This window comes from Papilio polytes, unplaced genomic scaffold, assembly GCF_000836215.1.
Source record: "Papilio polytes unplaced genomic scaffold, Ppol_1.0 DF823923.1, whole genome shotgun sequence".
In the NCBI taxonomy this organism is placed as follows: Eukaryota; Metazoa; Arthropoda; class Insecta; order Lepidoptera; family Papilionidae; genus Papilio; species Papilio polytes.
This window is the reverse complement of record NW_013525281.1, coordinates 3919145-3941928: the sequence shown is the minus strand read 5'-3', so window position 1 is coordinate 3941928 and position 22784 is coordinate 3919145. Positions and strand designations below refer to the sequence as shown.

The 22784-nt window shown below is 31.5% G+C and overlaps 1 protein-coding gene and 1 long non-coding RNA gene across 4 annotated transcripts in view; both read right to left on the bottom strand.

Annotated features, from left to right (window-relative positions):
• Positions 1–3513: 3513 nt before the first annotated feature.
• On the bottom strand, positions 3514–14240 carry LOC106102579 (diuretic hormone receptor). 3 transcript variants are annotated; one of them, XM_013282105.1, is made up of 11 exons: positions 14157–14240; positions 12878–13055; positions 12417–12510; positions 11225–11327; positions 10729–10809; positions 10087–10166; positions 9597–9722; positions 9208–9396; positions 8196–8362; positions 6182–6296; positions 3514–4676 (listed from the first exon to the last, which is right to left on the bottom strand). In XM_013282105.1, exons 2-11 carry the CDS (start codon positions 13024–13026, stop codon positions 4671–4673), a joined length of 1110 nt encoding a protein of 369 aa, XP_013137559.1. In that variant the 5' UTR covers positions 13027–13055; positions 14157–14240; the 3' UTR covers positions 3514–4670. The 3 variants fall into 3 exon arrangements, with proteins under 3 accessions (XP_013137559.1, XP_013137558.1, XP_013137560.1); XM_013282104.1 differs by having other exon boundaries at positions 3515–4658; XM_013282106.1 differs by lacking the exons at positions 3514–4676; positions 6182–6296 and adding an exon at positions 6850–7011.
• A 56-nt stretch (positions 14241–14296) lies between these two features.
• The window catches only part of LOC106102581, a 61205-nt gene continuing 52717 nt past the window's right edge, over positions 14297–22784 (bottom strand). Inside the window, exon 3 of the long non-coding RNA XR_001225581.1 lies at positions 14297–14747. This is a non-coding gene — a long non-coding RNA (uncharacterized LOC106102581). The remainder of the gene's footprint in view (positions 14748–22784) is intronic.

The window sequence follows — 22784 nt, the reverse complement described above, 5'->3', positions numbered from 1 at the left end:
GAAAAGATGCTAATGTTCGTTGTATGTAAAGTAATTTAGATTTGAAACTAATGGGTTAAGTTGTCTCCCACATACGGTGTGATACCACCCACATTCTAAGACAAATAAATACCATTTTTAATATAGTTAAGTTGTAATAGAAATTACACAATAATTGATGCCTAGAAGTTATATATTAATTGTGACTAAACCAAAACATATAAAATAAATAAAAATAAAAATAAAAAAGCCTTTTATTTCCAGCAACTTCATAATTACATACATTACAATAGATACATTACAATGTTTCTTTTAAATGACTACTTTGACATTTCAATTTTTTAAAAAAAAAAACAGGGTGATTATATTTTTATTATTATTATTATTATTTTTTTAAAACCAAAACATACTTATAGATAAAAACATACAGACGAATTGAGTATCTTCTTTTTTTGGAAAATCGGTCAAAATAGTATTGAATATCTCCACATGACTACTGATAAAATAGATACATATGTTTTGTAATAAAAATAAAACACTTGTGTTAGAAATCAAACAATAAAAAACCTTCGACAAAATGAAAAGCCGACGCCCGTTCGGTAACAAAGAATGCAGGGAATCTAGTTTCAGACGAACAAAGGTAGATAATAGGTTTAAATTTTTGCTTTTCAACAGAAACACAATGTTTTTTAAATTCTACAAGCAATTTACTAATTATAGCTCTTCGAGGATCAATGGGAGGGACAAAAAAGGTTCGATAGGAGTCAGAATATTCAGTTAGTGAGAAAAATATGCACTAAGACTTCATTTAGGTAACCCTAAGTATTAAAATCTATTTATAAATAAAACATCATTTCACGACATGGCTTTAATGGGAAAAACTTGTTCAAATCTACTCTAATCATTTTAACCAGTCACAAATGTAATAAAGGTCAAATATATTGAATCTCAAAAGAAGTTCCATCTATCGAAGTATCAGTTCTCTACCTCAATATAAGTTACTAAAAAGTTTTTCGTCTTGACAACATCGTATGTAACAGTTCCAAGTAATACTCAAAAGCGAGGTCTACATAAGTGTTTATCAAACAGGTTGAAGTTTTCAAGGTTAATATAGTTTTATTTATTTCAAAGTTTTTCACAGTTATTCATAGTTAATAAAGTTGAAAGATTTTAAACTAGCTTTTGCCCTTACTCCGTCCGCTTGGAATTAAAAAAACAAAAGTGAGTAGCCTATGTATACTTCTAGACGGTCTTCTACATCTATACCAAATTTCATCGTAATCTATCCATCCATCTAAACTTTTGCTTTTTTTAATATTAGTATGAAGTATGATATAGGACATTTCAAAATTATTAAACAACATCATGAAAACAATATAAACCCAGAGGATTTTTTACCAACGCGATTATTAACTCTGTCTTCTGTTCTAACTACTCCTTTTGGATAAACATATTAGGGGTTTTTAATGTCAATTAAAATTATATTATTATTGGCTACTGAATAGCACGATGTTTCAAATTACCGTTACGTTTTAATCCTACAAATTAGAAGCATAATCTGCTGTGAGCTGCTATTGGTATTAAGCTGAGATGATAATATAATCCCAATATCTAAACTGGAAACGTTTTCCAACTCAATTTCTCTGTAAACTAAGCTTTGCCTCTTTGATAATGATTATTTGAAATTCTGCTTTATTTTGGAATTAACTTACAGCTACATAATTCATTATCAAAGAATCGAATACACTACAAAAAATGAAAATAAAATTAGTGCTTTTTACTGGCCAGTTGCTAGCATAACTGGCAACTGGCCAGTGTCTTGCTCAGCAAGGAGGTTGGTTAAAGAAATTTTATTTAAAAAAACTTTATTTATTCGTTAGAGAACGTGTAAATCTCCATCAGAGATTAACGGGTTTTTAATTTTTTTCTTTACATTTAACATTTAGAATACGAGATCAATGCCATTAGACTCTAATGATTAGAATTGCCAAGTTAAATTGAATGTCGATTGATTTTGAATAGAGATTAATCTTCCCGAAATAAATTCTAAATGTAGGCATGTTTATGACATTAATTGATGAATGATTCAACATTTGACTGTCGAATATCGGCGATGATGGTACATCTTCAATACAAAACACCAATAAACGTGACGAGGCATTTTAATTTATGCTTACTTCGTGCCATAAATTTCAATGGAGTATAAGGGAAAATTAATACGTCATTGTTAACGGTTCAATGGAAAAAGTAGTAACCCTGTTTTTAATATAATCAAATTTTGTGCAAAAACTTCAAACTTTAGTCAAAGCCTGTATAAACTATTGCTATCTCTGTCTTTTTAAGGGGAGAGAAAGGGTTTACATGAATACGAAAATAAAAGACATATATAGCTTGGATATTTTATTAAAGATATAAACATTTATTTGATGACAAAGATTTGTGGTTACGTACATTTACGAGCAGCTAGATAAATTATCTATCATAATAAACAATCAAATTATAATTAATCAACTAATTAATACCTTAGTTTAACGTTTACCCGCATTCTTAATTGTGAAGCGATTCTTAATATTGAGAACATTTACAGCAAGAACCAAAGATCATACATACGTAAAAACATTAAAATAGTTTATATTACACTGTTTTAATCACATACAACTAAGTTTTAAGTAAGACATTTTTAATACATTTGTATTAAAGTTGACATTTCCTCGATTTGGTAGAAATTTTAAATAAAAATAGTTATAACATATAATTTTTTTTTTGTCTTAAAATCAATCTTAATGTTAATGTATCAATTTTATTTTAATATAAATACATTATTTAAGTTACATTATATTTTTGTCTGAGAAAACAAATCACATTAATTTAATTTTAAAACTTTACGATATGCTAAAACTTTATGTTACATTCAGCGCATTGTTTCCCAATTTATTTTCTGATAACTACATCATTACATCTATTATAATATATTACATATTTGGCAGAAGTAGGAATCAACGGTACAAAATTACGTATTTACAACACGTAGACAATAACATGACAGGCTTCTGGAATTCGCTGGCATCGCCCTTTTTCGTCACACCTTTTTTACATAGAGCGACAGCTAGCGAAGATGTTCAATTTTATTACAATCCCGGTAGATAACAACTAAAATCATTATTCTAACGTTCAGTTACCAAATTATTTAAATTTGTTTAAAACGGGGTTATTATGTTTTCGTTGGTACCTATAGTAATCTTTAGATTGGTTAATTTGAACTAAATAATAATTTTATTACATATATTGCGGATAAGTTAAATGTTTTGAGATAGAATGTTGATTTCAACCATCGTCTACCAAAGGATTTAAATCTCATATTATTGTGTAAGATTAGTTCAGATTTTATAATCCTTTAGTATATAACTTTTTAGTACTATTTACAATAGTTAATAGCAAAAATAAAGAGATTCAAATACGAAGCATAAAATAACAATCACAATGAGAGTACTTGAAGATACAAATAAAGCTTCATACACGTAATGGTTTACATTAAATGTATCATATATTACTTACAATCATAAGATGGTCAATATAATAAAATTACGACTAAGTTTTTAACAATGATCTCCTAGATTGTCATATTAACTAATTATATTTACAAATGCATATTTAAAAACTTGATTTATATGGGTAATAAAAGTCTTTTATGAATAAATGGTACATTGAAATCGCATTTTCTGAAGCTAAAATAACTTAGTGCTGAGTCTACTTATGACGTTTTAGAATGAATTTAAAAAACTATTTTTTAAAGTAGATCAGAGATCTCAAACTTTCTTGTTAATTATACTATTTTCGGTTAGACCCCTACTCCGAAATTTCTGCTTCAATTTGTTAACTTTCAATTGATTCCTCGATCGTATACCATTGAGGGGACTTCTATGTTCAAAGCGTTTACTTGGAAGACAGGGAACTATTGTTAGATGCTTTCAAAATGTTAAATGGATAATATTTAAGAATAATCCCGGAACAAGGCAAGGCCACGATTTAGACGGTTTTAATTGTAATCTAATAAGATTTTAGTAACTGCAGTTTGTGTGTTTTCATTCTCATGAGATAAATGCTTGATATATTCAGATATATTAACTCGATTGTATATGTACAAACATCTTTAAAGTATATTATGCTTATCTTACGCTTAAATGCATTTCGTTTTGTAACTTACATACCTACAGATATAACTTAAATGTACTTAGACATGACAATTACATATATTCATCTTTGTTACTGAATTCAATTAGTGCCTAGTTCAAGTAATAACCGAGAATTAAAAAAAAATCTCTTTCATTGTCTTTAACAAAAAAGAGAAGACAAATAGTTTCAGTACATGTGTTTAGACAGTGGAGACTCTCGGATATTCTTTGCATGATCAGTGATTTGGTTGGTGAGAACAAGAGTAGACGCTTAAGGTTATTTTACATCGACGATTGATTAAAATAAGACAGTTCTTGCGTTGTACAGTTCAAGTCTGTAAGTTGGTTGTTATAGGTGATAGTGGTGGGGGCTGCGGGGGAGGCGGGGGATGGTAGGCCGAGGGTGTCGTCCTCCTCTGGCAGTGTACGCAGGCGTTGCAGCCTCCCCCGCCCCACGCCTCACACTGGTGACTGCTCGCCGCTTGCGCTGCCGCTCGTTATGTACTCCTGAAGGCAAACCTAACACTACATACAAAAGTAACAGCTTGAAAGTTTGAACGTTGTTGGATGAGAATGCAAGCTATCTGTACTCTCTCCCTACTGTGCTGTTTCGGCTCTAAAAGTCACGAGTCTATCTCCGGGAATGGTACCTCTAATTAGGGTTAGTTAGTTTAAACACTTGTGTGTTTAGTATTGTATCACCAACAAATAGTTTAACATTGTTATTAATATGGCCACTATCTTCTTCTTCATCATTATAACTCTGGCCTTATACTACATTGGGTCGGCGCACAAGATTTTATAAATTTTAACATTATCCACTTTGGCCGCTATATCGTTAATATCTTACTAATATTATAAATGCGAAAGTTTAGATGGATGGATGTTTATTAGAGATTGTAGCCTAAAGGGCTAAACAGATTCTGATGTAATTTGGTACAGGTGTATAGGATAGTCTAGAAGAACACATAGGTTACTCACTTTTGTTTTTTTTTTTTAATTTCACGCAGACGGGGTCGCGGGCGAAAGGTAATAATACATAAGCACTAAGCTATATATAATATCATGTATAACTTTAATTACAGAAACCGAACAAAGTTTAAGTGGCCAATTATTTTATCAGATATGAGAATTAATTAACAACTTTATTTGCGTTGATCTTATGCTGGTATATTATAATATAGTTATTTTTCATTGTTCGTTTAAAGTATCTTCGTTCTTTCTACAGCGATAGGGTAAATATAGATTTCTAATGCTTAAGGATTCATTAATTGAAACTCAATACGTGGGGCATGTTAAGCGTTTTGCGTTTTTATTAATTTAGCTATAGATTTATTTCAAATTATAATTATAATTAAGGTGTTTTATCCTCAGTGTACTTTAGTTGGTAGGTTTTAATAACGTTTTACGTTAGCGGTTAAATTTTCTTCGAGTTTTTTTTAACAATTTTACTTCCGAGGAAGGGACAGCCGCAAGTATTTTCAATTCCGTCCATCAAGGACGAAGGCCCGTCGACATTAGGAAAAGGTTCAAATCGTTTTTAATGGTCCACCTCCATTATCGTATTGGGAACCTATCACTTGAAAATGCCTGCCCAGCGAACAGAAAATGTACTGTGAACGATTTTTTATTTAACTATCTGTTGCTAAAAATCTGCACATAATATAATAGTCTACTACTTTAAGCTACTTTTATCGAGGTCATAAATGAAATGAACATCATACCGCGATTGTTGTAAGCGCGGTTCCGGTATGTGTAAGGGTCCGTTCACACACACCGGACAGTAACGTAGATTTATTGCAAGTAAAATTCATCAAAAAACGATTGAAACATGGCTAATTTACTGGCACATCTTTGATATGTTTGATGAAGATATGTAAAGTAGATTTAAATCTCAAAAAAAAAACAATTTATTATGTTTAAAAATTTGTTCTGCTCTGTTCCGGACTGTGTAAGGGCTCTAATGAATGTTAAGCTTAACGAGAATTGTCTGTCTTGTTGTGCGTAGTACGTACAATTTTAGTACTTACAGCGTGCAGATGTCTGCCATCGTGGTGCGGTGCTAGTGATGTCCTGGGCACCAGTAGGGTCGTTGTAGTTGTCTCTGATGCTGCAGACTCTCGCTTCGAAGGGTGACTGTATAACCTGTTCCATGACTTTGCGTCAACATCTATTGAAGTTGGAATGATGTAGGAGTAGGAACTAGTCATATGGTAAGACATTTTTATTGTATTTATAATATTTTTTTAATGTAAACTTTTTTTCTTTGAAACAAGAGCCATAAAGTTCGTCAAACTTATTTTACAATTTAGGTATCGTAATTGATTTTTCTCAAATCTCAACGACAAGGTTTTAATAAATTTATATCTAAAATCCATAAATAAAAAAAATTACAAAACTTTTAAATTTAAACACTAAAGTTAAAGATATATTGTTAAAGAAATTTGTTAATTTATTTTTAATTTTTGCATTAAACATCAAATCTAATGACAAGCAAACTTAACCCCTTAATGTGCTTCCTAATATTATAACATGCACCTAGTATTAAACATTATTTTTGTTATTTTAATATTTATTAACAAAGCTACATGCATACAAAATTCTATCACTACTGAACATTGTGCAAACAATAATAATGACAAACCCAACCATTTTAAGATAAAAATAAACACATAATTATTGAAAAAAATCACAGAAAAGCGGATAAAACATCGATTTATTTAAAAGAAGATATGACAAAATAAAAAATATTTTTTTCATCCAAATCCACATTAATTCCGAGCGCTTTAATTTCTTCATTTAATAGTTTGACCCACGAACTATCCGGTATCATGTCTTCTTAGTTCTTCAAACAGTGAGCCTAACAGAAATAAAACATAATCAAAATATATTTTTGAAGCGCCGATAGCCGATTGGTTAAAGGTTTCAAACAAGAAACGTGGTTGTAAGTTCGATTCTCGACATTCAAATATTGTCGTAAAACAAACCATGGCACAATCTTACAACTTTGTTGAACTTAGGGGGTAAATATTTTGGATATAAAACCTAATGTGGGAAAGAGACCATAAGTTGCTGCCAATATCAAGGAAGCAAAGTTGTCATCATGTCGTCATTTTGACATTTGTAATTGATAATTTGACAAATGTAAACAATAAAATAAAATTTTCATAATTTCATGCGGATGAAGTCGCACTGGAACAGCTAGTAATTAATAATAGTCAATTTAACATAATTTAGGCAATTTCTATTGATGTTACAATCTCGTATCTATTTGAAATACAGTTAATAAAAAGGGTCTCTTTTTAATCTACGAAATCTAGATTTTTTAACTTGATTAAACTTCATTATGACCTATTCGAGGTAAAGAAAAAAATTGTTAATAGCTTCTCATGTTTCTCACCAGTCACGAAATATTAAGAAATATTTTGTGAACAACAATTTTGATTAGAACATTATAGATTTTATCATTAAATATAAACCCGTTATTAAGGTAATTAACATGCAAGGAAATGATGCATGCAATGCATGATTTATTTTTATAAAAAAGCAGGGATTTGTAAATGATGTTGAAAATAATTTTATCAAGCAAATAATTATTAATACGATCTAATCGTTAACTACTAGTAGTTCTAGTAAATGCTCTACCTTTTAGGTTATATTTAATACCGCTAGATCAACTTTTTAATCTGTATATAACTCAGCAATATGCAAATGAATTATTGTTACACAGTTACACAGTTGCTTAAAAATCAGCCATACTTAACTATTTTTCTTTGATAAATTAATCAATTACTCATAAGATAATATCGCATTTAAATGTGACGTTCAACATAACTATATATCCCGTAACTCAATAACAAAGCCAAATTACGTAACTCATTATAACATTTTTAAATGTCAATGATACGTTCACACGTTGCTGACAAAACACCTGGTCCAATTACAATTCATTCGGCAATATATCTATATGATTGTGGATTTCGACATAATGTTATCCTTCATATTCTGTTTAATATAACAGCCGACATTCTAACGATAGTATACCTTATGCTCTCCGTTCTGGATCGTGGTGACCAGTCTTTAGAGTAGGATGCGCCTCGACGCCGGCCGCCACCGATAGTGCGGCCAGTCTTCCATCGCTCCACGTGGTACCTGATCGCATGACGCACTTCCGTGTTCATGAAGCAGTAGAACAGAGCTACTGTAAAACCCTAGAAGAAAGAGTTTGCTTAATTCCGTTGTCCTGTACCCACTAAAGGATCTTAGAACTCTGTATACAACTCGTAGTACAAGAAATCTTCTCTATCAAACTAAAAAGTCGTTTTTTAGTCAGGCTGAGAACTCTTAGCGTAAATTTCTTGTATTAAATCTTTACTTTTGGCATTCATTTAATAACTTTGAGTATAACAGTAATTCATAATTGTAAAATAATATTTTATTATATTAATTAATTTATTATCAATTTTGGTGTTGCCTGTAGATCGTATTGGAAATTTCATAATATTATTGTATGTACAATTGTTCCCTTTGTAGTTTGATTAGCCTACGGCGGTTATTAAGTACAGAAATGTTGTGTGTAAACAGCAACTTATCGAGAATATGAAATTATATATCGATCTTGGAGAACTTAGAATACTTGGAAACAAACCACTCTTATTAGAAAGCAGAATACAAGACATGTTTGATAAGTTTACAATTTATACAGCTAGTTAAAGTGTTAAGAAAGATGAAGCCATCCATGGCTACAAAGGTAGAGGAAGACCGAAGAAAGTATGGATGAAATATGTGAAAGAGTATATGCTTAAGACCGGAGTGGACATATATGACGGCTGATAGAGATGTATGGCAAAGCAGCATACTGTGCCGTCCCTCCGTAAGGGATAAGGGCAAGTTAATGATGACAGCTAGTTAAATGCTAATTTGCAGTCTTACTAACATAATTTAAAATTTTACATATATTTGTCACCACGTAAATCAAAAAAATCTAAACGAAGTAGTACCAAACTTGGTACACAGAACAAGTTCTTTACAGAATACTAGCCATGTAATACATTACCTGAGTGGATAGCATCAGTGCTCGCGTGTAGTCGAAAGCGTGCGCGAACCACGAATCATCGTTAGGTCCGCACAACACTAGCAAGTTTGTAATACCCAGCAGTGGGATCAGAACTAATAGAGCCTTTGTTGCTTTCCTGTATTGCTCCGTTTCCAATGTGTTCGCTGATCGCAGTTTTGTTATCAAAACCTGTTGATTATACATAAATTATTATTTTTGCATATGTTTTTCAAAGCAATTACCATATTTATGATTGAATTGTACTGTGCTGTACAAATTTAGTGTACAGTACATTACAAAATTGTAATGTTATTATTATTACTATGGTTTTCAAAGCTAAATAAAATATGAAAGGGATGCAAATTTGCTAACATATGTTAAATACTCACCCACATGATCCTTATAAGAAAGAACAGATTTAACGCCAAACCGATCAAGGCTGGAGCTTTGTGAATCCAGTCCACTTGATGTTCATGAATCCAAAGACACATTTTTGTATCGCTGGCGATAGTTAACTGTGGACAAATAACATTTTATATAACGACACTAGCTTTTGCCGGCGGCTCCCTTCGAGTGGAATTAAAAAAAAACAAAAGTAAGTAGCCTATATGTTCACTAGACTAAGCTTTACATCTGTGCTAAGTTTTATCAAGATTCGTACACCCGTTTAGGCTATAAACTCTAACAAACATCCATCCATCCATCCATCTAAACTTTTGCATTTATAATATTAGTAAGAAGTAAGACTTAAGAGTAAAAAAATTACAAGATAATGCATAAAGCTAATGTCACGATAGTTTTAGGATGACTCTATAGTATTTTACAGTTAAATAGTTTCTTAATAATTTCAAGTGGAGGATATTGATTAGTAAAGCTTACCTCGTCAGGTCCGGTGGAAGGGACTACGGTTACGAAGCACCTCGAAATAACCCATATTATGATAAATATGGCCGGTGCACCTAAAAATTCATAGACAAATTAGTTAAATCCTTGCTGTTATCCATTAGTTACAAATTAGTTATTGTTTGGCAACATATTTTTATTGAAATAGTAAATCCAATACTAGAAATGTTTGACAACAGATTATTATTCATAACATGTAAAACATTCTCGCAATTGCTGTAAAATCAACAAAACTATTCATAAAACTAAACGAGTGAATTTTCCCCTCCATAAACCGTAGAATAGTAAAATTATCAATAAAATATTACTCCATTTATGGAATATACATTTGCATTTACGACTTAACAAGTTTTAGATATGCAGCATACATTACGCACTTCTGGCAGATGTCCACAAACAATTTTAAAACAAAAAGCGTAATGTAGCGTGTATCACACGTGGTGCTACGACTTGACCGAGTTCGGTGTCCTCCAAATAATCTTTACAAACTGAATTGTGATAATTTCTTTTATCGCTTTTTTAAGACTAACTCGTACGGTTTTAGTTTTTAGGTCATATGAAAGTCCTTGAATTAAGTATATGTAGAGTAGTTACTAATTAGTAAATTCATTAACTTACCCCAACCTATAGTAGTGTAGACTTTAAGTTTGATATTTTCAGCTGTAAATGTTTCAACAACCAACATGTAAAGGTACAATCCTGAAATAGTAAAGATATATAACAATTTAATTAAACCTGAAAACTTGAAAAATAATAAGCAACAAAAATATCAGACGATCAAACGTGAGTTAAGCCATTCTTAATTACGTTTGATAATGAAATGTTAAGCAATCATTATCATCACCATCATCACCATCACCATCAACATCGTCATCATCATCACCATCACCATCACCATCATCATCATCATCTCCCCTGCCTTATCCAACTCCCGTAGGGTCAGCGCACCGGGTTTTCGTCCTCCAAATAACTCTGTCATCCGTCATCTCAGTCATCACTCCTTTCTTGATCATGTCACCTTTCACACAGTCCATTCATCTCTTTCTAGATCTACCTCTACCTGTGTACCCTTCCACATTCATAACATTAAGCAATATAATTGGATTTTATTTACCTTCAACAAGCATCCAGAAGAAATTAGTGAGGTAGAAATAATGCATGCATATAACTAGGATCATACACGATGTTTGGTCTTGTTGAGCTTCGTCTGACCAATTCTAAAACAAATTTACAAATTACTAAAAGTTTCATACATAGACTTGTTCCTGAAGCAGTTGGTACCATATGTGACAACATGGGTTCGAAATAATAAGCCATTTTTTCGAATGTATTATCCCTTACCGATAGTATAAAACGTACGTGCTATTTTTTGTACCTCATATAAGACAGTAAACATTCCATATTAAAAATATTCAACATTTCTAACATTAAAATGACTTCTAAAGTTAACACTAGACTAATTCTTTGTAGCTTTAAACCCAAATTTAGCTTTTTTTATTAATAACTAGCTGTTCCCATGCGATTTCATTCGCAAAAAATTATAAAAAAATCATCTTATTCACATTTGTCAAATTATCAATTGCAAATGTCAAAATGGCATGACATGACAAACCATGGCAACTTTGCTTCCTTGATGTTGGCAACAACTTATGGTCTTTTTCCCACATTAGGGTTTTTATCCAAAATATTTACCCCTAAGTTTAACGGCATGAAAATATATAGCCTAAAGCGTGACGTAAGTGTAGGGCTTTATATTAAAAAAAGAGTTATTAGAAAATATGCTGTAATTGCTGACATCTCAGGCAACAAAGTAATGTGTGTTTACGCTTTATTATATTAGTATAGATTTTCTTCATTTGAGATATATTGCAAAGTAAGATTTGACTGATCTTTTTATTGAATTTCAAAGTTCCCGAATTAAATGTAAATTTCCCTTTTCAATGTAAATTACCTACAAACTTTTTGAATTAACATATCGCACAGATTTACTTTATTACGCGTCTAATACAAAGTCGGAAAACGTAATGAGATTCAAATACACATAAGTAATGTATACATTTTTAGTTTATAATTAGTATGTATAACAATTTTATGTGGATTATCTATATTTATACTAATATTTTAAAGAAAAAAGATTTGTATTTTTACATTTTTGTATGTATTGAAATAACTCAAAAATTACTGGGCCGATTTTAAAAATTCTTTCACCGTTAGAAAGGTAATTTATCTGTGACTAACATAGGGTTTATTTTTTAATTCCACGCGGACGAAGTATAAATGTTGTAGATACATACAATGTTACGTACCTGTAAAGCTAAATTTAACATCCAACTGCAAGCTGATAATATATATGTAGACATAAGATTTGTATGTATAGTATTCCTAAGACATCTTAAATCCCTGAAATCAAAGATAAACTTACAATACAAGAGAAAAACGTGAGTTTTAAAGGACAATAGATTCCGTTTATACCAATAGTATAAAGAAGAAAGATTTGTATTTTTGTATTTATTGAAATTACTCAAAAACTATTTTGCCGATTTCAAAAATTCTTCCACAATTAGAAAGCTACGTTATTACTGAGGAACATATCCTGTATTTTAAAATTTCTCGTGGACCAAATCTCGAGCAACACTTAGTACTTTAGATTAGCAAAAATAAATGGGCAGTCTAATTAAAAATATTTAAAATTCAGTAGCCCCCTAAATTCTTTGAAAAGTGATATGCCGTTAGAAGTATATGAATAGATGTGTTAATATGTACTTACTTAAAATAGAGAAATACAAAGACGGCAAGCGAGAGTACGGCTAAGCTGAGGGAGTAGCCAGCGAGGTAGATGAGACTAGCCACATCTGTGGGGGACACGTTAGCGATGCGCTCCGTGCAGTTGACGTAGTCCGAGTAATTGTGCCACATGCCGTCCAGGCAGAGGCGCGACGCGTTCTCTGTGAATGCGGAATGAACGGCCACGGATTATACTAAGACCCTTTTTCCATTAAGCTGGTATTTCTGTGAGCGTCTCGTTTATTGTACAGCCGGGATTCTTGCCAAGCTTAGTGCAATAAGTGTCTAACATTTGTTTCACTTTTACTCTTGTAGCGATAACCTTTTAGATATAACTGAATTGCTTTGATAATCCTTACGATCTATTGAACATCTCTATGTTATATTTATCAAGTATTATATCTTCTATATTTTACTTTAATTTTTTATTTTTAGTGTCTTTAAAACTGGTGCGATTTATAATATTTAATGAGCGGATTAGCGCGGCTATAAACTGAATAATTTTATCATAAAACGAAGAAAAGCCCTCACTTAAGTTTATTACAACTTTGTTGTGAAGGTTGCCCAGTGACGTGAAATGATTCATAACAAAAGCCGTAGACTTGTTTTGAACACAGTCGCTATAAAATACGATTCAAAAAAATAAAACCCAAACAAAAAACTTTTAGCGGCAAAAATAACACTTGATTGCGGTGACAGTGATAAATTATTCATTATTATGAAAACAAAACTTGCTGTTGTGGAAAAACAAAAGTTTTAAAATTAAAAATCAGTGCTGTAGGTATCTATATTCTTGTTTGTTTGAACCGAAAGGTTTATCTTTAGTTTTTCATAAGGCAACTTAATAAAGGCAATAAGAAAGTAGATGTTGTAAAAGTAGTAGTATGTTTTAAAAATACGTTTTTTATCAATTTGTGACTAAAATCGAATACCGGTAACCAATAACATCGTAATTTAATACAAAAACCAAATGTCATAGTTAAATTTCATTTCTTACGTAACAGTAGGATTTTCTCACAACATTTGGTAGATGGATTTGATATTGCTATATTTACTATAATATTTCCTAATTTGAAAACACTAATTGCCTAAAGGAAATTTTTAATTTACCGTGACTTTACTTTTATATAAAGCAAGATAGAAATATGTTATCATGGTACGATTTATTTGAATGACGATGCTTGTTAAATTTCACTTTAAATCCACATTAAAAAGACCTCCAAACCACCTTAGGATTTATCAATACAAAAATATTTACTTACGCGTATCATCATATTGGACGCCGTGAAATTCACTAAAACACTTTTGCACGGCCAGAGTGTACCAGGGCGTGGGGTCCCAGCACAGAAGTCCATCGTAGTACGCTGGACAGAAGTTCTCCGAAAGATTGAGGTTCTGCTCCAAGCATTCCTGTGCCCTGGCGCTCGCATTCTCGACGACGGTCTCTGCGCCTTCCAAAGTTTGTAAGTCCTCCAGTTTGAAGATATTATTTGACTAGTATATGATATAAAATTTGGTGCGTTCTTTGGCATAGATTCACTTGCACTGAAGTTTTATAAATATAACTAATTGATGTTATGCACTAACAAAATTTCCTCCATGACTACGTTTGAGAACACTGCTTAATTTTTAATTCAGGTATTCCGTGCGTCACGCCTGATTGGAATGGTTTCTGTGGAGTAGTTTTGTGTCTCCAGTAAGAATGTTACCATGATAAGGTTGTTTGCGCGAGGCTTGTGTTCTAACTTATCAAGTGATAAGACTTCCAGAACAAACATCGGCGGTCTGCGGGAGTATTTGCGTATCGTCCAAGGAACTCTACTCTTTCTGTCTTCAAATCTTCCTCAAGCATACTGCAACAAAATATAATTACTATATTAATTGCATATCTAATTTATACATACGTTGTAATGTTTCTAACTATTTAATTATGAGGCGTGGTTATTTACGGATTGTAGATAAATGAGTTTATTTTACTTCTGTTTGTTTTAGTCAAAGTAGTCTCTCTGTCATATTAAAGCCACTTGTCGTCAAATAAAAGATAACAGCGTATACGAAGGTGGGATTTTGTATATAATTTTCTTTAAAATTATAAAACGCGAATTAGAATGGCATTTTTATTATGTCACAAAATGTTTTTCAAAGGATTACTGAAGATGTAAGACTGGTACGACCGTTGTTATCGTATATCCTCTACCCGAGTTAGTTGTCAAAAACAAACAAAATTTACGTAACATGGATAAAATTCGCTAATATATGTTGTGGAAGGTTCTCTATTTGGTACGACGCGACGTTTAGAGTCAATAAAAGCGATAAATGCGCCACCGTCTCTTACATTTTATGATTGTAAACAGCTCGTTAATAAATTGGAAGCTTCTTCGGTTGAACTACATATGTAATTTAATAAATTCATTATTTTATTAATGTGACTACCATGTCAGATGTGTTTGTAATATGTAACATTAAACTATGATTTTTGTTCATTTTTTTTAAAAAGGGGTTTTGTCATCTCCATCAATATAACTTCATTTTTTGTTTATTACGCAAGTATAATATCAAGTTGTCTTCTGTTTTAAGACTACCTTATTTCCAATTATCTTAAAATCTCTATTCATATTGCAGTATCTAGTCAATGTTTTATTTATGTGTCAACTTTATTAACGTTTTAGTACTTCAAGTTCGTGTCCAATAATACTTATCTAGACCGCATCGGAGAGTGCTTGTTTAAGGATTTTATTGCTTTCCTTTTTTACCTCAATTGTTTCGTTTTTACGGACACTATCAAAGTAAAGATTGCTGTAAGAAATAGTAGCTTGTGTCTATAGGTTAACTTAGAGGTCAACTTAGATGTTTGGGCCCATTAGAAATTATATTTCGACGTTTGATTAAATTACTTTAAACACACTTAACCTCTAAATTGTTTTTTTTTTAGAAATTATCCACGTCTTTTAAATATGTAATAACTATTAATCTCATAAAAGAATTGAGAGTTTTTAGTTTTTTTTAAACAATTTAAAATTGCATTTTTTTTACATTTGCATAACGCTTGACAATATTTGAACTATTAGATGCATAGAAAATCTTTCAGATCGTGTCTTTGAATAAATTTTCTGATATATTTTTCTTAATAATATGGAAAACTACTGTAAACAACAATGTCATTTGCATTTAACTAATGCGTTGTAATACAATACAGAACATTGAACTTTTTATAAAATAAACAATGCACTTTTCAAACAACAAATATTACGTGCAAGGTAATAAGGTTGTTTTATTAGACGACTTCGATTGCGTGAAATTAAAAAAAAATAATAAAAATAGCCTATGTTACGCACTGATAACGTGGCTTTCTAATGGCGAGAGAAATTGAAATCGGCCCTGTAGTTTTAAGTTATTTCAATACATACAAAAATACAAATCTTTCCTCTTTATAATATTAGCGTAAGAGACAGCAAAGGAGCAGCGGGAACAATAATGTGATCTACAATACCAGAGAAATTGCATATTCTTTGCCTTACGAAACTCGCAAGAATCATTGTAATGAATTCTTTAGATCACTCCCCATAGTAGATGCTTTTTGTAATTGTACTTTAGAAAAGTATTGAACTATATGACTTATTTTTTACAATTTAAAATCCCCCTGCCTCCCTCGGTGATTAAATACCCACCTCCACTTTTCATAGTGGAAATTAAAAATAGTTCTAAAACATCGAAAAAGAAAATAATGGCCGCTAAACTCAGCAGTGTTAAAAGCCTTAATCTCTATGGATTAAAACATATTTCGTTTTTTTTTTAAATTAAATTTTCCGTTATTTTAAAAGGAGGCTAGCTAGTTTTAGTGTATGCATAGAGGTCATCATCATCTCTCTCCTAATTCTACACCTGTAGGGTGGGCACAACAGATTTTAGTCCTCCACATAACTCTATCATACGTGATCTCAGTCAGTGTATGTATAGAGGTGTTTTAGTTTATATAAGTGTCGCAGAATAACATTATTTTACCTTCGTATGTGAACTATGATAAAATTTATTATTTCTGTTAATATGTGTTTGCGTAATTAAGTTAACAGACAACTGCACTGTAAACTATTTTATGAATAAAATCTTCTTACTAATAGTATTAATGCGAAAGTTTATATTGATGGATGTTTGTTAGTTGTAGCCTAAACGGCTGAACAGATCTGGATGAAATTTGGCATAGACGTGGAGGATAGTCTGGAAGAACACATACATAGGCTACTCACTTTTGTTTTTTGTTTTTTTTTTCAACGCTGACGTACTCACGGTCGAAAGCTATTAATTAATAAAGTGTATTAAAGAATATGTTTGTGGACATTATTGTTCATTTTGCTATTTGTAATGATTTTATGTTTCGAAAAAACTGTTTCTAAAATAAATTGCTATATATCTCAGTTTATCTCTTTAATTAAACAGAGACAAAATTATGTTTTCCCACAGCGTTTAGGCAGTGTAAACTAAAGATAGATAATATAAAGTTATCGATATTTAAGCGAACACATGACAGAATATAGAAAATCGTAAACAGATATTCGATGCTTAACTAAAGTGCCAAACATTATGTATCTATTCAGTATTATGTTGCAAAAAGGAATTCGGCGTTGAAAATGTGCCTCGAAGGCGACATGGCGCACATTCCAAGTAATCAATATTGTACCACAAGTATTAACGCTATTAAATAAAATCTTTACGGTTTAGGTTGTATAAGGTATTATGGGACTGGCATGGTGTAATGAACCGAAGTACCTAAAAAAATAAAGAAACAAAAGAAAACAAAAAGAAAATCTCTATCGGTTCAAATAGTTGGTATCAAGGTTGTGATTATTAGTAGATGATAGAATTCTAATTTTTTTGTTTTTTTATTTACAATTTTATGTTTAATATAATTAGATAATGCTAATCATTTGAGAAGTTATTAAGTTATAATGTAACGAGCGTTACATTAAATAACCTACTTAGATATTTAATACTAGCTGTTGCTGGCGTCTTCGTCTGTGTGAAATTTAAAAATATAGCCTATGTTACTCAGCGATAATGTAGCTTTTTAATGGTGAAGGAATTTTTGAAATCGGTCCTGTACTTTTAGAGTTATTTCCATACATACAAAAATACAAATCTTTCTTTATAATATTAGTATAGAAAATTATCTTATCTTCTCCACCTCTCTAATTAATATTTCTCTCGTAAATTAGTGTTATTGGCTACAATTGAGGCTTTTTTATTAAATACCGTTAAGCTTTAATTATAATTACTGCTGTTGGCGGTTCCGGACTCCTTGTTTCCTGCGGACATTGAGGCTCTTAAAATTTACAATTTAATAAGGAAAGTAAGGCTCGTAAAAGAGAATTCTTAATTACTCTAATCAAAATGTAATATTTTAATTAACAATGAAGCGAATATAAAATGCTTTAAAGATGTTAATGTCCCACCGCTGCAAATTTGGCTCATCACTGTCAGTACTACCAAATTCTAAATTTTCTGATTACAATCGAACTTGTAAAATATGCGATGGAAATATCGGATTTTGTGCTCTTATCTGACAGTGACGTTATTTTTAATCTATCTGAGCCTCTATCAGCCAGTGGTGGGACTAGCCCTTAATCTTTTTAATGTAAAAAAAAAAATAGGTTACTACATTATGCACCTCGTTTACCTATTTGCGTTGTTTTTGTGAGCGAATTCTGTACTTAGACAAGAGCCGTGCCATCCGAAGATCAAGGGACTAACAAAAAAGATCAAGGAAAAATATTCAATTGGAGGCTATAAAAATTGTCTTTTTATTCCAATGTGTTTTAGACATTTAACATCGTTTTTATAAAAGTTATTTTAAAATGTTATTTACGTTTAAACATCTTTTTAGTTGAGAGTGAAACTAAAATACGAAATATACAAAATTGTAGTCACAATAAAATACTAAAAGCAAACCCAACGCCGCAGAGCGCTGTAATTTCAAGCGCGTAAATATTTTAGTACCGAATCCGTTGCTTTTACTTCCGGCTTTTATTATCGAAAGAAAACAGGTTTTTTTTTATTTTTATACTTAATTCATATCGTTAAAATAAAATATTTAAAATACTAAACGATATATTTGTGAATACAGATTGTTTACTTTTGATAAAAAGACGTTACGAAAGACATTTTTATTTTAGTAAGTTTTATTATTGGCCTTTTACAAATTACAGTATCTCTAAGGACAATTTCAGTTCCAAGAACGAAAGTTGGCAGCTGGAATAGTGACTATAAAAATCGTTTGAACTGACTCGTCTCTCAACTAATTTGGGTCAACGTGAGCGGGGAGCATACGGGGGCGCGGCCATGACATTTCATGGTAGACAAGCTATCCAAAAATTGTGATTAAGGAGAGATTGATGATTGAAATAACGCAATAGAACGTTCTAGATTATGAAACCATAAAAATTACACCTTACTTGTAAGAAAATATCGCCAGAACGGCTCATGGATGATTTTGTTTTTAATTCTAAAAATAAAAATACGTTCAAACGATTCCGCTGAAGAACAAAAGTTCCGATTATATTTTTAGTCTATTTTTATTTTTATTAATTTATCAATGTCAAGATAATAATATGCAAGACGAGCTAAGGTTGATGACTTTTAGGATACGATATAACTACATTCACCCGCTCTCGTTAATTCATATTGATAAGTCAATGTCATTTATATTAGGTGTCACCCGCGACTCCGTTTCGCGGATTAAAAAAATTAGTAAGTAGTCTATGTATTCTTCGAGTCTATATTCTACATCTGAGTCAACTTTCATCGACATCGACATCCGGCTCGAAGGACCAATTGTTTGGTTTATATAGTTTATTTGGAAATATAACAAAGTTTAACTATAATAAATGTATGCGCGTAGTAAGACCTCTTCATCGCCGTTACTTTTTTGTTCTGACGTTTTTCGGTGTTGCCAGTGTCCGCGCGAACAAGTAGTTTAGACTACAAACTCTAAAAACATCCGTCCATGCATCTAAAGTTCCGCATTTATGATATTAGCAAGATTATTATTGTCATACATTTAAATTATTTAAACTTTCATGAGACATTTTATAATTAATTAATTTACGATTAATTATTTTATGATCTGTGACGTCACTGGAAAAAAGTATGACGTGAGTAAGCCGTAAAATAATGAGTCATACATTTACTTTTTTTATAATAATTTAGCTACAGATTGTCAATGAAAAAAGCCAACCATAAAACGACGCGCAACTGTACTGGACAGGTGAAAGAAACAAGCGAACGGTTGTCGACTAGGTTCATATAAAATCCGAGAATGTAACTGACAAGCGTAAACGTAAACTAAATAATAATGTAAACATTTAAAAATACGAACATATTTTTCAAACACAAGCTTTATTTAATTATCAGTTCAATCGGTGTATTTTTTTCTCTCTGTGTTCATTTTTGTTTTGCGACAATATTGAAGAGTCAAATGATCAGTATGCATATAAATTTTTATTTTAAATGAAAAAGTAATTGCCCTAATTACCAATGGACGGCATCAGAGGCAATGTATAAAAGTTTGTCTCATTTTGAATAACAGTAGCTTACAAATTCTCTATTATGTCTAGCATCATACTAATATTATAAATGAGAACGTTTACATGGATGGATATTTGTTAGAGTTTGTAGTCTAAACGGCTGAACGGATTTTGATAAAATTGGGTATGGATTTTCACATTCCTCATTTCTTTATTTTTAATTCCGCGCGAACGGAGTCTCAAGCTAAAGCTAGTTATTAAATAAGTTTGGAATATCTAACTGTAATAACAGAGTTTTTTTTTTAATTCAGTATATAAATTAAACGTTCTTTTCTGATAATGTACATGAATTTGCTTCAATTTATAACGGTTTTGTATTGTTGTTTAAAACTGATTAAAACAGCAAAGCCGTGTAACTAATCTGCTTCACTATTCTTAGAATCCCCTTAGTTATCTATGAGAATCCTTTAAATGGTTTTCAATGCGGAAATGCATTAGTATAAAATCACTGCAAAGGGAATTGTAGTTCGTTTAACTGTTTTTCAATTTAATAGAGCTATCCAATATATTAATTAAGCCGTAAAAAGTTATTAAAAAAGTTAATTAAAACACATTTTTATAAATAGCGCATTTCTAAATTAAAAATATTTGCAGGTGAGATCGTAGCACGTCCACAGAGAAATTGCATTCTCAGAATACATCGCACGACTTAATTAAGAAAAAGGCCTTTGAGGGGCAACTCTAGTGGGCTTAACTTGAGGGTAGCTGTGACAATATTCATACGGTTCAAATACAGAGGCCGACTGAATTTATCCCTGTAAAACTCCGGGCAGAATATAAATTGAATGACATCTCACGATTTAAAAAGGGTCAAGCGGTTGCTGTACGCATTAGCCATGGAGTATATCTATATAAGTAATAAAATTGGGGTGTCAGTTTGTATAATCAAAAGGAAAATTCTGGATTTTGGGAAGATGATATATTTGCGTTGCTGATAACGAAAATCGCATTTTTGTATTTCTGTCTTTCTGTCTGTCTGTCTGTCAGCAAACCGCGTTTATTCCGGGTCATCTCCGAAACGGCTGGGCCGATTTCGACTAGACTTTCAATGAAGGGTAGATGATGTAATATTACAAGTATAGGCTACTTTTTTATCCTAATACTGCGTGGACAAAGTCACGGGCAACAGCCAGTTTACAAATTTAATACGTATGTGCTCGTAAAAATCATTTTTATTTTTACCATTTCTGTCGATAATTGAATTCACCAAATTTTCTCTTAAATTCGAGAATGTTATTCGAGTTTCAGTGTATTTCATATTTAGCAAACTGATACAGGTATAAAAAACCATTAGCTTTTGTACAATTCAATTTAAAGCTGATTGAAAATGTATAAATATTAAAAGTTGTATATTTTTTATTTTTATATTAAAGTATCATGAAGTTTAAAAAAATATAATAAAGCGGTTTTAGTACAAAAGTGCCTATACCTCATTAGAGTTTCGAAGTAAATTTTAAATAAGCGTTTTCTAAAATATTTACTAGTTTCTATTTGCATAAGGGGGTAATACTTTAATAGATAAGGAATTTCCCTTGAATATTACATCGATATACAAAACAAATAGTTATGCTTGACGTCACGTACTTTTGTATCCCACTTCACCCTTTCAAGCAGTTTGACCTAGATGCTGGCAGCCCTTATTATTGTTATCGTTTTAAAAATAAAATACCGTAAATTCTCATTTTGAAAGTGTTATGAGTTTTGTAATGGAGCTTTAGTCAATTATTATCTATCTATACGTAGAATAAAATTGGAGTGTCTGTTTGTAATATCAAAAGGAAAATTCCAGATTTCGGGAAGATGATGTATTTGCGTTGCTGATAACAAAATGGCATTTAGTTTTTTGTCTGTCTGTCTGTCCGCAAACTACGTTTGTCCCGGATAATCTCCGCAACAGCTGGGCCGGTTTCGACCGGACTTTAACTGAAGGGTTGCTGACATAGACGGGCATGTTATAGGCAACTTTTTAAAACTTAATATTGCGTGGACTAAGTCGCGGGCAACAGATAGTTCAAATATACCTTTAGAATAGTCATTTGTCTATTTGGTTTTTTTTATATGTCATAAGGAGGCAAACGAGCAAGCGGCCACCTGAATTCTCCGAAATGGTGAAGCGACCGCTACCCATAGACATCTGCATTAGGGAATATGTATTATTTTTTCTTTTTTAAACGATTCTACTTGTTTTAAATTAACCAGATAAAAGGACTCGAAAATATTGAACCATTGAGCTAGAAACAATAAAATAACATTAAGAGATTATAGGAAATGTTGCAGATGATAGTACAGACAGATGCAGAAAAACAGTTTTTT

What these genes read in the sequence shown, in the direction of transcription:
- LOC106102579 (XM_013282104.1), bottom strand. Translation starts at nt 13,026, where the DNA reads ATGTGGCACAATTACTCGGACTACGTCAACTGCACGGAGCGCATCGCT. An exon ending in TGTTAAATTTAGCTTTACAG is followed by an intron (nt 11,328 to 12,416) that starts GTACGTAACATT and finishes AATTTGTTTTAG; the next exon opens with AATTGGTCAGACGAAGCTCA. An exon ending in CTTCTGGATGCTTGTTGAAG is followed by an intron (nt 10,810 to 11,224) that starts GTAAATAAAATC and finishes TTACTATTTCAG; the next exon opens with GATTGTACCTTTACATGTTG.